The following is a 16,621-nucleotide window of genomic DNA, read 5'->3' as shown; positions in this document are numbered from 1 at the left end:
TTAACTAAATCTATCCTAATTTTTTATTGAAATGATTTTGAATGTTTGTGTGTGTGGTTGGCTTTGTAACAGTTTCACATTTCCGTTGTGTTTCTCTTTCTGTTCTCTGCGCTGCTGGATCTGTGGATCCGCAGGCTCCTCCTGAGGGACAAATAAAGGACTGAACTCGGTCCAGCTTCAGGACCTCAGCGGGTTCACTGTTCCTCCCTCTGCTCAGCAGGGGGCGCTGGAGACGAGGACTTTCATTCAAGAAATTCAAACTTCAAACTTCAGTCAAAGATTATTTTATTAATTTCCTGAACAGCGTGTGTGTGTGTGTGTGTGTGTGTGTGTGGTGTGTGTGTGTGTGTGTGTGTGTGTGTGTGTGTGTGTGTGTGTGTGTGTGTGTCTGTGTGTGTGTCTGTGTGTGTTCTAAGTTTCTCTCACGTTTTCAGCAGAAATGAAAGTGAAAGTCCGGGACTCGCTCCGCCTCCGCCCAGAATCACCGAGTCCCGCCAGACCCAGACCGACCCAGACCGGCAGCATGGACGGGCCCCGCTGTCCGCCCGTGACCGTGGAGGGCTCGTGGAGTCCGGATCAGAGCCGCGCCGTCTACACCAAGCTGGAGCTGCACTTCAACAGCCGCAGGAGGTCCGGAGGGGGGGACTGCCGCGTGGAGCTGCTGCCCGGAGACCCCCCCCGGGCCACGGTCCACTTCCGGTCCGCGGAGGGTGAGTTCACCTCCCGGAGGAGGATCCACAGATCTGTTGATCTGTTGATCTGTTGATCTGTTGATCTGTTGATCTCCACTGTGGCTTCAAACTATTTTCTTATTGGATTTGTTGTTGTTGTTTTTTGTTTATGCATAAACAGCCAATCAAACAGCCAGAATCTGGACCTGCAGATAACTAGAACCAGGTTCACTCTGGACCTGCAGGTAACTAGAACCAGGTTCACTCTGGACCTGCAGGTAACTAGAACCAGGTTCACTCTGGACCTGCAGGGCGGCAGTGTCTGGGATTCCAGGGTAACGCTGTAATCACGTTCTCACGTCACTCACGGCAGCAAAACAGGTTCAGGAACATCCTGAGCTCCCAGCATGCACCTGTGCCCCGATAGCACCACACCCCTCTGACCTAGATCCCTTCCCTCCCGGTCCCTGTTCCGACACCCCGCCCCCCCCCCCCTCCTCCTCAGCGCAGCGTGTTCTGCTGGAGCTGGAGAGAACGCAGCGAGGTCACTGAGAACCTGGAACCTGAACTGATGACAGAGAACAGCTTCACAGAGCGAGTCGCAGCGTCAAACACTGGAAACAGGTTAAAATGACAGAACAGGAGGATCCGGACGAGAAAAATGTGGTGAAACACTTTACTTGAAGGCCCCCTGTATAACACATTATAAGTAGTTATAAACACTCATACATGATCACAATGCTTTATAACTCACTGTACAGCGCAGGGTCAGGGTCAGAGTTAGGGTCAGGGTCAGGGTCAGGGTCAGAGTTAGGGTCAGGGTCAGGGCCAGGGTGAGGTCCTGGCTTTGTGATCATCTATGAATGTTTATAACTGTAGCTACACGTGTTATAATGGCATTATAATGCTTTATGAATGTACTTATAATGTGTTCTACAGGGCGGGGTTCAAGTAAAGTGTTACCAAATGTGGTGAAACAGCTGGTTCCTGTTCTGAGTGTGATACAGCGTTACTCCTCCTGTGGTCTTCAGCCGCCTGTCACTGCTTCACTCAGAGGAAACAGCTGATCAGACGTTCTACTGATCCCGTCATTCCACTGCTGGTTCTCCTGCCGGTCAGACCGGGTTCCTCCTGTCCTCCGTCTGTTCCTCCTGTCCTCCGTCTGTTCCTCCTGTCCTCCGTCTGCTCCTCCTGTCCTCCGTCTGCTCCTCCTGTCCTCCGTCTGTTCCTCCTGTCCTCCGTCTGCTCCTCCTGTCCTCCGTCTGCTCCTCCTGTCCTCCGTCTGTTCCTCCTGTCCTCCGTCTGCTCCTCCTGTCCTCCGTCTGCTCCTCCTGTCCTCCATCTGCTCCTCCTGTCCTCCGTCTGCTCCTCCTGTCCTCCATCTGCTCCTCCTGTCCTCCGTCTGCTCCTCCTGTCCTCCGTCTGTTCCTCCTGTCCTCCGTCTGTTCCTCCTGTCCTCCGTCTGCTCCTCCTGTTCCTCCTGTCCTCTGTCTGTTCCTCCTGTCCTCCGTCTGCTCCTCCTGTTCCTCCTGTCCTCCGTCTGCTCCTCCTGTCCTCCGTCTGCTCCTCCTGTTCCTCCTGTCCTCCGTCTGCTCCTCCTGTCCTCCATCTGCTCCTCCTGTCCTCCGTCTGCTCCTCCTGTCCTCCGTCTGTTCCTCCTGTCCTCCGTCTGCTCCTCCTGTCCTCCGTCTGCTCCTCCTGTCCTCCGTCTGTTCCTCCTGTCCTCCGTCTGTTCCTCCTGTCCTCTGTCTGTTCCTCCTGTCCTCCATCTGCTCCTCCTGTCCTCCGTCTGTTCCTCCTGTCCTCCGTCTGTTCCTCCTGTCCTCCGTCTGCTCCTCCTGTCCTCCGTCTGCTCCTCCTGTCCTCCGTCTGTTCTGGTCTTCATCAGTCTGATCCAGGTTCCAGAGTTAAACTCATGAGAACCGTTCAGTTCTCTCGTCAGGAGACACAGCAGGGTTCCACTGTGGAGCAAAGAGAGATTCAGCAGGAACAGGTTCTAACAGAGAACGTCAGGAGTTTAAGGAAACTTTAACAAACTTTAACAGAACCTTCAGGAGTACAGAAACATCAGGAGGTTAAAAATGACACGTTTTTAAAAGTTCTACTGTTCTTTCTTTTATTTACCAGAAACAACAACAGTATGAACAGATCAGGGATGAGGAGGTCATGTGACTCCAGTCTGCAGGTTCTCCAGAGGTCATGTGGTTCTTCAGGGTTCTGGAGGTCATGTGACTCCAGTCTGCAGGGTTCTAGAGGTCATGTGGTTCTTCAGGGTTCTAGAGGTCATGTGGTTCTTCAGGGTTCTGGAGGTCATGTGACTCCAGTCTGCAGGGTTCTTCTCTCCCTGGATGGGGTCAGGAGCTCCGGTCTGGTTCCGGCAGGGTTCTGATGGATCAGCTGGTCCACTTCCAGACAGGAGCAGGTGGAGGAACCTGGAGCCACGTCAGGATTCCTGCTCCTGCAGAACCTCAGAAACATGGGTTCCCTCAGCAGAACGTTCCTCCGTCACACTGCAGGGTGTCTGTGACGAGGACCTGGTCCTGCTCAGACCCCCAGGAACCAGCTGGTCCTGCCTCCACCAGCTGATGTCCAGAGCGTGAATGTTGAGCTCTGTTCTCTTTCCAGTGAGAGCTCGGGTTCTGGCCTGGAAGCAGCACGAGATCACCGTGGAGAACCAGACCATCGCCTTACGGCTCCACCCGGTGAGAACGGTTCTCCATGCTGCCTTTAAAGAACCTTTTAGAATGTTTGTTGTTCTTTTATACACACTGGATCAGCTCCAATCTGAGTTCACACACACACACACACACACACACACACCAAGGGCCTGTTGCACAAGACCAAGATCAGGGATTCGTCTTGATTTTCCTGGATGTTCTTCTTGGTCTTTCCTGCAGCCAGGTAATCCTGAACCGTCTGGTTCTGGATTAGATGATCCTGGATCTCTGAATCCTACTTTTGTGCAACAAACCCAAACTGTGCGGGAGACAAAGGAACTCTCCAGAGCGTCTCTCCAGAGCGTCTCTCCAGAGCGTCTCCACAGAGCGTCTCCACAGAGCGTCTCTACAGAGCGTCTCTCCAGAGCGTCTCTCCAGAGCGTCTCTCCAGAGAGTCTCCACAGAGCGTCTCTCCAGAACGTCTCCACAGAGCGTCTCTCCAGAGCGTCTCCACAGAGCGTCTCTCCAGAGCGTCTCTACAGAGCGTCTCTCCAGAGCGTCTCTACAGAGCGTCTCTCCAGAGCGTCTCTACAGAGCGTCTCTACAGAGCGTCTCTCCAGAGCGTCTCTCCAGAGAGTCTCCACAGAGCGTCTCTCCAGAACGTCTCCACAGAGCGTCTCTCCAGAGCGTCTCCACAGAGCGTCTCTCCAGAGCGTCTCCACAGAGCGTCTCTCCAGAGCGTCTCTCCAGAGCGTCTCCACAGAGCGTCTCCACAGAGCGTCTCCACAGAGCGTCTCTCCAGAGCGTCTCTCCAGAGCGTCTCCACAGAGCGTCTCCACAGAGCGTCTCTCCAGAGCGTCTCTCCAGAGCGTCTCCACAGAGCGTCTCCACAGAGCGTCTCCACAGAGCGTCTCTCCAGAGCGTCTCCACAGAGCGTCTCCACACAGCGTCTCTGCCTTCACTCTTTCATTTGATGTGACTATATTGTCTTTTTGTCCCCTCAGAGCGGGACGAGCGGCGGCGCCGAGCCAGGTAAATCCAGATTCTTTTATACAGTTTATCAAGTCATGAGAACCAAAACTCCGTGTCTCAAACATGGAGGGCGCCTCGCCAAGCAGAACGCTGTCCTGTTCTTTAGCCAGGAGAGGAGTGGAGGACGTAGCGAGCTGTGTGACGTCTCTTCTTGCGGTTCTCCTCAGATTCGTCTGCAGAACTGAAGAGTCCAGACGGTGAAGACGAGGCGCCGTCGAACGGTGAAGGTTTGTCTTCGGCTCTTCATCCTCCGAACAGAAGAAACTGGTTCTTGGACCCGCTGTGGTTCGTGTTAAAGGTGGTTCTGGTGTCACTCTCAGACTCGGAGAACCATCAGAGCTGCATGGTGCTGCTGGAGAACGTCCCTGAGGACATGTCCCCCGACCTGCTGTCTGCGCTGGTGGAGAGCGTCTCCGGCTCGGACGAGGACCGGTTCCGTCTGGAGAGGATCTGGGAGTCGGGCAGAGCCGTGGTGACCTTCGACAGCGCCGCAGGTAAGGACGGCGGGTCCCCGTCCCGTCGCCGGGACGTCGCGGGACGTCCCAGCGGCAGGACGTCCCGGCGGCGGGGGTGCTGAACGGCGGTGTTTTGCAGATGCGGACAGGTTCCTGAGTTCGAGTCCCACCAGCGCCAAGCTGCAGAAACACGGACTGAGCGTTCGGGCTCTGGAGACGCCGACCAGCGTGCGAGTGGAGGGTCTTCCTCCGACCGCCATCGCGGGTACAGACGATCAGCCGTAACATTAAGACCGCTGGCAGCTGGAGCGACGCTGATGCCCTCACCTTCTTCCGTCCTGTTGTTTCCAGACCTGCTGGAGCTGTATTTTGAGAAGAACTGGGCCCTGCCAGAAGAAATCACCATGATCCCGGAGGACCAGGCCGCCGTCGTCACTTTCCCCGACCCCCGAGGTGATTTCCTGTCATCCTCACTGCTCCTCGTCGTAACGTTGCTTCTCTCGACTGTGGAGTGTCGCACCGCGGCTCTTTAATCCGCTGTGAGAAAATGACACCTGTCTTTAAAGACCTCCTCCTCCTGCGCTGCTGAGGCTAAAGGCGTTAGCATTGAAGCTAGCATCCTGTTCAGACCTGCTTCAGGCCTCGTTCTCATGCTCTCCACAGAAAACGTTCTTATTGCTTTGGGATCCATTCACACGGACCACTGAAGACGCCACTTCCAGTTCCATCACATGGCCTGGCGTGCTCAGCTACACTGGTTTCATTGTTTCTGCCGTTTCTATGGAAACGGACATCGTTTTCTAAACGTTGAATGCCAGAATGATGTCTTTTCACTTGAGACGTTGTCGTGTAAACGAGGCCGAGGCTGAGGACGAGCTGTCCTGTCTCACTGGCCACGGTTACATGGAGTTTCTAATTCAATTCGTTCATTCAGAATTAAAGTATTCTTCATGTTTTTATGGAGAACACAAGGGATTAATTCCACGTTAGCTCCGGGGTTTGGGAGCAGTTCTGATTGGACAGCCAGCGGAAGTAAATAACCTGTTCAGTTTTTTGTTTCCTTTCTTTCTTTGATGCTGTGCGTCACAAAGGTCCACATTGTTAGGCTCACATCTCTCACCTCTTCTGATCTCATCCGATTCTTCTGAGGCGCCATGCTCCAGGAACGAACATGAATACCATGAATAGAAGGTTTACATGTTCGAATTAAAATTTAGTTCCACTTTAGAATAAGAATGAACCAGGCCCTTTTTTTGGAATTACTTTTAATAAAGACTCAGGTGTTTACACGGTCATTTCAAAGTGGAATTAACTTTCATTCAAACCCACCCACTGTCCTCTTTCTTGCTGCAGTTGTGAAAAGCCTCTGTGAGAAACGGGACCTGGTGATGAAGTCCTTTCCGGTCAAAGTATATCCGTACTACAAGTCCCTGAGAACCGCGCTGTACGGCTCCGAGCGGCCGGTGTGGAAGATGCCGGAAGCCTTCGTGGAGCCCGTCCACCCCGTCATCTGGGAGTTCCTTCTGATGAAGAAACTCGCCAAGACCCTGGACGATCAGATGCAGCCGCACTTCTGCTGCGTTGACTTGGAGAAGCCCGAAGTTAAACTCAGCCCGGCGCCGAGCTTCTTGAGGCAGAAGAATCTGACAGAAGCTCAGGTGGACGGCTGGATGAGCTCGTCTCGGGACGCGTTCCGCCGGCTCATGTCTCAGTTTGTTGCCTTTGAATGTGCAGCCACCCCGTCTGCGTGGAAAAGCGTGGAGCCAGACGTCCGGTCCGTCCTGAAGGAAGACGCCATCCCGGTGTTCGACGCCTCCAAGCAGGTTTTGGTCGTCGCGGGTCGTTTGGAAGACATAAAGAAGATCAGGCCTTCTGTGGAGAGGATTACCCATAAAGCCATGAGCCTCATCGACCGCCAGACCAACAGCATCTCCGAAGCCATGACGCTGCCTCCGCCCTGGTTCTACATCCTGAAGCAGGACGGGCTGCTGAAAACCATCCAGGACATCTCCCCGGAGATGAAGTTCTCCTACAGCGAGGGTTCTCAGACGTTAACCGTCACCGGCCTCCCTGCTGAGGTTTACAAGACCACATCCTGGATCCACGAGAAGAAGGCCAACATGGGGACAAAACAGCTGGTCCTAGACCCGAGTCTCCTGGACTTCCTCGGAAGCGTGGACCAAGCCGACTTGTCTCGGGACCTGTTTACTTCTCAGGGCATCAGCGCCGTCTTCACTGTGGACAGCGGGGGCGTCCTGCTGCTGGGGGGCTCCCCGCAGACCCTGGCCCAGGCAGAAACCAGGATGATGGCACTTCTGTCTGCGCAGTCGCTCGCCGTGGAGGACCGCAGGGTGGTGAAACTTCAGGGTTGGGCGGACCTGATCAGGCAGCTGCTGGACACCTACAACTCCACCAAGAAGAAGACTCTGCTGATTCAGACCAGGGACAGAGTGGCGGTGTCCGGGTTCCGGACGCCCGTGGAGGAAGCGAGCCTGAATCTGAAGAAGTTTCTCACAAATTACTCCCAAGTTAAAGAAACTGTTCGAGTTAAGTCTCGAGCTGTCATGGAATTCATCCAAAAGAAGAAAACTCAGGACTGGACGAGCATCGGGAAAGACAACGAGGTGTCAGTTAGCTTCGACCCAGAGAGGCCGAGGATCGTCCTAGCCGGTGCTCGTCTTCACGTCCAGGAAGCCAAATCCTGCTTCAAGCGGCTGACCGGCGGCCTCGCCACTGACACTCTGATCATCCACAAACCCGGCGCAAAGAAGTACTTCCAGTCCACCGGAGGCTTGCTTCTGTCCACGATAATGACGGACCTCAGCTGCATGGTGGTGCTCGGTCCGGAGCTTCTGGACGAAGAGGAGGAAGATGACCGTGACGACGGGAACGCTGATCATTACTGCAAAGTGCAGACCGCCAGCGGAGCCGTGGTTTCTGTGAGCAAGGCGGACATCTGCAGCTTCGCGGGCGACGCTGTGGTCAACGCCGCAAACGAGGAGCTGAAGCACATCGGCGGCGTGGCGCTGGCACTCCTCAGCGCCGCCGGGACCGCAGCTGCAGAAAGCTAGCAATGACCTGATCGATAAAAATGGACCTCTGCGGCCGGGGGACGCCGTCGTGACGCCTTCATTCAACCTGCCCTGCAGGTTTGTGGTGCATGCGGTTGGACCGCGGTACTCTGACTTTGACAGGAAGAGGTCGGTGTCAATGCTGAAGGCCGCGGTGAAAGAGAGCCTGAAGCAGGCCGACATGGCGAGCTGCTCCTCTGTGGCGCTGCCGGCCATCAGCTCGGGTGTTTTCGGATTCCCCACTGACCTCTGCGCCAAAACCATCGCACAGGCGGTGCGGGAGTACTGTGACCAGCCGGGCGGCCCGCGGTCTTTAAGAGAGATTAATCTGCTGGACAACAACACCAACACCGTCACGGTCCTGGCCTCGGCCGTCAACGAAGAGTTCAGCGACCTGGAACCGACCATGAGGGTCCCCGCCGGCCTCGCCGACGCCGGAGCTTCAGGGTGAGTCCAAAACATTCGCAGCACTCCCCCACGCTGGGCTTGCTTTGAGCTGCCCGAATCCTGGAAAAGATGACCTCAAACGCCAACGTCTGACTGATGGTCCAACAGATACCGAGGGGGGCGGGGCAAGAGCCAATCGCAACGAGCTCATTGGTCCAACGAGCAAGGAGGAAGACGAGCTGCATCTCCGCACCGTTCCCCGGGTTCCAGGGGAGGCCGTAGTGCCAGGGGGTCCAGAGGATCCAAATGGTCTGCAGGGTTTGGAGGGTCTGGAGGTTCTCGAGGTTCTGCTGAGTAAGGGTTCCTCCTCCGTTTGGTTTGACCTGTTTGAAGCCTGGTAGCCGTCAGGGGAATGAAGTTTGCACATGCTCACTGGTTCTGTCCTCTGATTGGCTGCAGGCCATGGACGATGGAGCAGACCACCGCCGAGGGGCTCAAGATCGTTCTCCTCAGAGGGAACATCCAGGATCAGAAGGTGAGAACCGTTGTCGTGACACAGAGGGAATGTGAACCGAGAGCTGTTCACAGATGTTCTCCAGATGTGAGGAGGAGAACAGAGGGGTTCACAGATGTTCTCCAGATGTGCAGCTGTTCCGTCACTGAGCCGTCTTGTTCCGCAGACGGACGTCATCGTCAACACCATCTCGGAGAACATGAATCTGGACCAGGGCGCCGTGTCTAAAGCCCTCCTGGAGGCGGCCGGTTCCGGTCTGCAGGCCGCCATCCTGGACCAAGCCGGAACCTCCAGAACCTCCAGGCTGCCGGACGGCGAGGTGGTCGTCACGGACGGATTCAAGCTCGCCTGTCGCAAAGTGTTCCACGCCGTGTGTCCTTTCTGGAGGAACGGAGGTCATGAGGAGGAGGTGAGAGGCCCCGCCCACTTTCCACTGGAGCAGACAGTTCTCAGTCTGGTGGTAATGCCCCCCCACCCCCCCCTTGCAGACCCTGATCTCCATCATCAGACGGTGTCTGGAGGAGGCGGAGAAGCTCGGCATGTCGTCGCTGTCCTTCCCGGCGCTCGGCGCAGGGAACCTGGGGTTCCCCCGGAGCCTGGTGTCCCGCGTCCTGCTGCAGCAGATCCACCTGCACAGCCGCCGCCGGCCGCCGCGCCACCTGACAACCGTCTTCGTGGTCGTCCACCCCAGCGACGGCCTGACCGTAGACGTGAGTCCGGGCCCAAGCAGGCAAACAAACAAACAAACAAACAAACAAACAAACACACACACGCTCTCTGCTTCCCAGAGCTTCACCAAGGAGTTCAGCCACACTGCAGCGACCAGCAGCCTCCAGCAGGAGGCGACAGCAGGCTCCCTGCAGAGCCAGGCCGCTGTCAGCCAATCACAGCAGGCCGCAGGTCAGCAGGCGCTCCGATTGGTCCATCAAGTCAGATCTGCCTGTTGGTGTGTGTGTGTAATGTGTGTGTGTGTGTGTGTGTGTGTGTGTGTGTGTGTGTGTGTGTGTGTGTGAGACAGCCCCCATCCGGCAGGTCTCCTCCCCCTCCCTCGGGGTGTATCGGATAACGCTCCAGCAGCTCACCCTCCAGGTGTCGTCGGGCGACATCACCAAGGTAACCAGTGATGTCATCGTCAACTCGTCCAATCCCAGCTTTACCCTGAAGACAGGTGAGAGGACGTCGGCGGGGCCGTCCACAGTCCCAGAGACGTTCCTCTGACGTTCCTCCGTGTTCCTCAGGCGTGTCCAGGGCCATCCTGGAGGGGGCGGGGCCGGCGGTGGAGGCGGAGTGTGCTCTCATCGGTATGGACGTCTGGAGCGGGACGTTTGTCCGGCAGCTGCACCGTTTTTGTTTTGGTTCTTTTGGATGTTTGGAAGCAGAGACTCGCGGCTCGTCAGGGTCGTTCCGTCTGTGAAGCTCCGCCCACAAGACGTTTCACGTGACAAGGCAGCATTTTTCTCTCTGCAGTGAACTCTACGAATTATCAGCCGAATACGATGATCCTGACGTCGGCCGGGAAGCTCCCCAGCAGGAACATCGTCCACGTCATCGGCCAGAACGACCCGCAGGGCATCAGGGACGTCGTTTTCTCTGTGCTGAGGTTCTGCGAGGAACACAAGTTCCAGTCGGTGTCCTTCCCGGCGCTGGGAACAGGTCGGCTGAAGCCCTGCAGGGACGGGGGGGGGGGGCTCTGTGGGTCCAGCTGACCAGCTCAAGAAGTGGAAACGGGGACATGTGGGAAATGAGGAAGTTGTCAGACAGTCTGCAGCGCCGACCCTCGGTCTGGCCTCACCGGGTCTCTGAGCTTCATCGTGGTCTTCGTCACCTGCAGGTCTGGGGGGCGTGGCCCCCTCGGCGGTGGCGGACGCCATGGTGGGCGCGGTGGTGGACTTCGTGAGGAAGAAGCAGTCGCAGTCCGTCCGCAGCGTCCAGATCCTGATCTTCCAGGCCGCCATGCTGGCCGAGTTCCACCAGAGCATGAAGAGGAGGCAGGGCGAGGAGGCGGGGCCAAAGGGCGTCTTCAGCCAGATCAAAGGTGTCGGATGGGCGTGGCCTTCAGCTCCGGGGCGGGGGGGTGGGGGTGGAGGTCTTCCTCCGACTTGACGTCTCACGTGTCTCCTCCCTGCAGACAAGCTGACGTCCTTCTTCCAGGGCTCCGGGGACGAGCAGCCCGGAACCAGAGACCTGGTCCTGGAGACGGAGGAGTTTGAGCCCATGGAGTTCCAGCTGTGTGCCGACAGTCCCACGGTGAGCTCTGAGTCTCCGGAGCGCCGGTCTCCCGATGGAGGAACCACGCTGTGAAAAGTTAACAACTAAAACGAGTAATCTATTACATTCTTCAGGAGGAGCAGTCTGAGAACACTGATACTCCATTACACTGATACTCCATCACATTGATACTCTGATACTCCATCTCGTCAATACTTTATGACGTCGATACTCCATCACACAATACTCCTTCACACCGATACTCCAGTACACGGATACTCCTTCAGACCGATACTCCAGTACCGGAATGCCGCGGTATCGGCGCCGGGCCGGACTGTGTTGTCCTCGTGGTCTGAATGCTTTTCTAAGATTCAGAAAGTGAAATCGTCGTCTCCGTTTCTCCAGATTGTCCGTCTGGCAAAGCAGAAGATCGAGACGCTGATCGTGACCGAGCAGGCGCAGAGGACCATCCAGGACCGGTACATCCGCCACCTGTCACAGGCGGAGCTGGACCAGCTGACGGCCCTGCAGAGGGAACTGACGGTCAGCATCCGCCTGGAGAGAGGCCGGGAGGACCAGGACTCCCGGATCCGCCTGGAGGGTCTGACCAGGGACGTGCTGACCGCCGAGGCGGACATCAGGTGGGCGGCAGAGACCAGGAGACCAGAAGTCCACGTGGGACCGGTCCAGTGCTGAGTGTGGTGTCGCTTTCAGTCGCATCCTCCGGCGGGTGGAGAGGACGGAGAACCTGAAGAGCAAGGCCCTGCTGACCAGCGAGCTGGTCCAGTGGCAGTTCCAGGACCACGACGGGACCATGGTGGACCTGGACCTCTACGACAACCTGAGGCTGGAGGAGGCTCTGGAAGCCAAGCAGACCGTGAAGATCCAGATCGGGAGCGCCAAGTTCACCGCCGACCCCCACCTGAGGAAAGCAGCCAGCAAGCAGAAAGAGGTGGAGCTGCTGAGAAAGCAGCTGAAAGGTGAGCGACGGTTCGACTCACCTGGACCGTCCGGACGGCCGATACCCTGACACCATGCTGTCGTCTGCAGAGGACGTGCTGCCGTCGCACTGGGACGACATGAAGACCGACCTGGTGAAGCTGTTTCCCGTCACTCCAGGGTCCCGGGAGTTCACCGAGGTGGAGCAGGAAGTGAAGAAGACGGGACTCACTCTCAACATCATCAGTGTACGTGACCCTGAACGCACCACGACACTCCAACGTCAGCGACCCTGACCATGAACGCACCACGACACTCCCATGTCAGTGACCGTGACCCTGAACAACCACGACACTCCCAAGTCAGTGACCGTGACCCTGAACGCACCACGTCAATGACCGTGACCCTGAACGCACCACGACACTCCCACGTCAGCGACCGTGACCCTGAACGCACCACGACACTCCCAAGTCAGCGACCGTGACCCTGAACGCACCACGACACTCCCTCGTCAGTGACCATGAACGCACCACGACACTCCCAAGTCAGTGACCGTGACCCTGAACGCACCACAACACTCCCAAGTCAGCGACAGTGACCCTGAATGCACCACGACACTCGCACGTCAATGACTCTGACCCTGAACACACCACGTCAATGACCGTGACCCTGAACACACCACGACACTCCCACATAAACAACCCTGACCCTGAATGCACCACGACACTCCCACATCAGTGATAGTGACCCTGAACACACCACGACACTGCCACGTCAGTGACCCTGACCCTGAACGCACCTCGACACTCCCAAGTCAGCGACAGTGACCCTGAAGGCACCACGACACTCGCACGTCAATGACTCTGACCCTGAACGCACCACGTCAATGACCGTGACCCTGAACACACCACGACACTCCCACATAAACAACCCTGACCCTGAACGCACCACGACACTCCCACATCATTGATAGTGACCCTGAACACACCACGACACTGCCACGTCAGTGACCCTGACCCTGAACACACCACGACACTCTCACGTCAGTGACTGTGACCCTGAACACACCACGACTTTCTCATGTCAGTGACAGTGACCCTTAACACACCACGACACTCCCACATCATTGATAGTGACCCTGAACACACCACGACACTGCCACGTCAGTGACTGTGACCCTGAACACACCACGACTTTCTCATGTCAGTGACAGTGACCCTGAACACACCACAACACTGCCACGTCAGTGACCCTGACCCTGAACGCACCACGTCAATGACCCTGACCCTGAACACACCACGACACTCCCACATTAATGACGCTGATCCTGAACACACCACGACACTCCCACGTCAGTGACCGTGACCCTGAACGCACCACGTCAATGACGCTGACCCTGAACACACCACGACACTCCCACGTCAGTATCCTGCCCTGGACTCACCACAACACTAACGCCAAACAGACAAGGTCAGATGTGTAACTCTGCGCCGTACTTGAACGCCTCCTTTGCACATTCGGGGATCGTTTACTCAAAACCTCCAGGTCAAAGCAGAAACTTTCATCATGTTTTGGGTTCTACGGCTCCCAAGGTGGAACTTTTCTCCACTGAGATTTGCCAAAATGCAACTTTTTGAAAATGCTGTCTCTATAAAAACTCTGCTTCTGTTCCTGGTCCTGGTCCAGATCCTCCTGGACTCGGTAGTTTTAGTTGACAGTCACTGTAACAACAATACAACTTGGTGTCTGTCCACATGAACGTCTGAGTTCTCCATCTTTACAGAGTGTCGTTCTCTGTGGTTTCATTATCAAAACAAACAGCAGCACCACCTGGTGGACCAACAGGAAAACTACAACGTTTTCAGAGTTTCTGCCGTTTCCATGGAAACAGGCATAATTTTCACAACGTTGTAAATGCAAAACTTTTTTGAAACGAAATAAAGAATGTTCAGTTGAAGCTGAAGGTCTAAGGTCAGACGTGTGGCTGCAGATCGAGCGGGTCCAGAACCAGACGCTGTGGCAGAGCTACCAGCTGATGAAGAAGAACATGGATCAGAAGAACAGAACCACAAACAACGAGCGGCTGCTGTTCCACGGCACCAAGTCCGCCTCCGTGGATCTCATCAACGACAAGGGCTTCAACCGCAGCTACGCCGGAACCCACGGTACCCGCCGAGAACCACACAGAACGTCTGCTGGAGTCTGGTTGGTCCTCCTGACAATGTCAGCCAATCAGAAGCCTCCGCATAGACGGATAGACCCGGTGTCAGATCCAGTGTCAGATCTGGGTTTAGATCAGTTCCAGAGCCAGTTTCAGACCCAGTTTCAGACTGAAAAACAGAGATCGGTCATTCTTTGCTCTCTCTGCAGGTGCCATGTACGGAAATGGATCCTACTTTGCGGTGGACCCGGTCTACTCAGCACGGAACTACGCCAAACCGGACGCCAGTGGGATCCGGCGCATGTTCCAGGCCAGGGTTCTGGTTGGAGAGTACACCCAGGGTAAACCGGGCCTCATCACACCTCCCCACAAGTCCGGGAACGTCGCCAACCTGTACGACAGCGTCACCGACAACACCGCCGCTCCATCCATGTTCGTGGTGTTCAGTGACATCCAGGCGTACCCGGAGTACCTGATCACCTTCAAATGATCCACCAAGCGGCGCCAACAGCACTTCTGCTCAGAGTCCACCGTTTGGTGTTACTTTCCACTGCAACCTTTACTGAAGCACTGCTCACGCCTTTAGCTGCTAGCTGCTAACTGTTCGTCACTAACGGGTCAGAGCTAGCTGCTAGCTGCTAACCGTTAGTCACTAACGGGTCAGAGCTAGCTGGTGGCTGCTAACCGTTAGTCACTAACGGTTAGGGGCTAGCTGTTAGCTGCTAAACATTGGTAACTAACGGGTAGGAGCTAGCTCGTGGCTGCTAACCGTTGAGTGCTAACTATTAGCTGCTTGAACTCGATTAACTTTTTTTCCTTCCACAATCAGCGTTTATAAATCGGAGTCTGTTTGTTTCTAAATGACAGTAGGTGTATTTTTCTTGGTTCACTTTCTAAATTCAAGCTAATGGATCTGATTTGAGCTACTTTGATTTTTTTAAAATCATTCCTGATGTTTACTTTTCTAAAACCTCTGAGTTTGAATGGAACTATAGAAGTAGCTCTGAATATTTCAAACGTGCCATTCGGACCCGAGCCTGGAGAGGAGTAGTCTGTAGGGAGTCGAAGGCTCATTAAAAATAGTTTTTGTGGTTTATTTCTTTTTCACTAAATGTATCGAATCACATTTCTTGGCTGAAATAAATTTCTGTTGGGCTTTACTGTGATCTCTTCTTTCTAGTCAAAACTTGCAGACTGGTTGTTCTCTGGTCTCAATAATCAATAAACAGCTCCAGAACTGAGAAGAGAATGGCTGAAGGCCAGAAAAGAGGACACAAATCCCAAAACCTCAAGACGTCAGGTCACGCTAACAGGAGTCCTGTTGGGTAACGGACAGCGCCGGAAGCGACTCATGAAGGAGCTGAAAACGGAGCTCCGAGGAGACAGTGGCAGCTTACCACATGAAACTCAACACCTGGGACAAGAAATCAACTCCAACCTGACGAGATTTTCACAGAAATGAAGGGTCCTCTGGAGCGAGGTGGTGAAATGGAGGCCTGAGCGGAGCAGGTGGAAGGCCGGGCGGTGGGAGCTAGCCTCGTAAACCAGCCCCGCCCACGCCACAAGGACTGTGGAGCTGGGGAGGGTCTGGGGACAAGGCAATACAAACTTCGTGCAGGGGGCGTCGGTTACTCCTTTGACTGACAGCGCTTCAGCACTTCAGCCAATCAGCGCTTCAAAGCCAATACGTCATCAAAATGCGTTAGCTTCTCTAAGAGTTAGCTTTAGCTCTTTAGCTCTAGCTTCTCGACTCGCAAAGACACGCGAAAAGGTCCTTTCCTGTTAGAACCTCACCAGACTCTGGCTCTGCTTGATTCTTCTAATTCTTGGTATTTTGGCCATAACTTTACTGACTGCAGCTTTCAGACGATGGTTAAAGTTCTTCTCCGTAATCTCCGCTACGTCTGTTTTGGAAGAAGCGACACAGTGATGGCGCCCCCAAAAATCATAAACAAAAAGCAGCAGCGTTGATCGGCTCGGCCGTTTCACTGCTCCGTCACATTCTCTTGGACTGCCTTGTCCCCAGACCCAAGTCCAAAATCCAAATGTGGATGCGGAGTGGGCGGGGCTGGTTTAGGTGGGAGGCACCCGAAGCACCTGAAGCACCTGAAGCACCTGAAGCACCCGAAGCACCTGAAGCACCTGAAACACCCGAAGCACCCGAAGCACCTGAAACACCCGAAGCACCTGAAGCACCTGAAAGAACTGAAGCAACAGAAGGAACCAAAACAACCGTATAACAACCAACGGAACGCATAACAACCGTCTCCTCTGTCTACCCCCGTCTCCACCATCTCTCCATGTGTCCCCCCATGTCCCCCTGTCTCCTCTGTCTCCCCCAAATCAAGAGAAAGCACCAAGCTGAAACATCTTGACCAGAGAGTGGACGGTGACGTGAGAGAGCTGAGGCCATACAGAGCTCTGATCATTAAAGGACAGCTTTAAATGGATGAACAGACATCTACTGACATACATCTGAGGTGTTTCATTATTCTTTTGCAAATGCTATCTACAGTTAAAAATTTA

The 16,621-nt window shown here is 55.1% G+C and overlaps 2 protein-coding genes across 2 annotated transcripts in view; both read left to right on the top strand.

The window, feature by feature from the left end:
* The first annotated feature begins 466 nt into the window (after positions 1-466).
* Positions 467-16,621, top strand: part of LOC115397673 (uncharacterized) — a 43,031-nt gene continuing 26,876 nt past the window's right edge. Inside the window, 12 exon segments of the mRNA XM_030104103.1 lie at positions 467-710; positions 3,297-3,373; positions 4,333-4,360; positions 4,528-4,587; positions 4,681-4,854; positions 4,955-5,080; positions 5,167-5,268; positions 6,169-7,862; positions 7,864-8,333; positions 8,442-8,627; positions 8,733-8,808; positions 8,954-9,106. Of these exon segments, the coding sequence (XP_029959963.1) occupies positions 524-710; positions 3,297-3,373; positions 4,333-4,360; positions 4,528-4,587; positions 4,681-4,854; positions 4,955-5,080; positions 5,167-5,268; positions 6,169-7,862; positions 7,864-8,333; positions 8,442-8,627; positions 8,733-8,808; positions 8,954-9,106 (3,333 nt within the window). The 5' untranslated portion in view covers positions 467-523.
* Positions 10,476-14,585, top strand: LOC115397675 (protein mono-ADP-ribosyltransferase PARP14-like). The gene is made up of 7 exons (XM_030104106.1): positions 10,476-10,822; positions 10,916-11,034; positions 11,401-11,636; positions 11,710-11,975; positions 12,046-12,182; positions 13,925-14,099; positions 14,305-14,585. Exons 1-7 carry the CDS (start codon positions 10,657-10,659, stop codon positions 14,583-14,585), a joined length of 1,380 nt encoding a protein of 459 aa, XP_029959966.1. The 5' UTR covers positions 10,476-10,656.

Source organism: Salarias fasciatus, chromosome 12 (assembly GCF_902148845.1).
Source record: "Salarias fasciatus chromosome 12, fSalaFa1.1, whole genome shotgun sequence".
Lineage (NCBI taxonomy): Eukaryota > Metazoa > Chordata > Actinopteri > Blenniiformes > Blenniidae > Salarias > Salarias fasciatus.
This window is presented reverse-complemented; position numbering and strand designations above follow the sequence as displayed.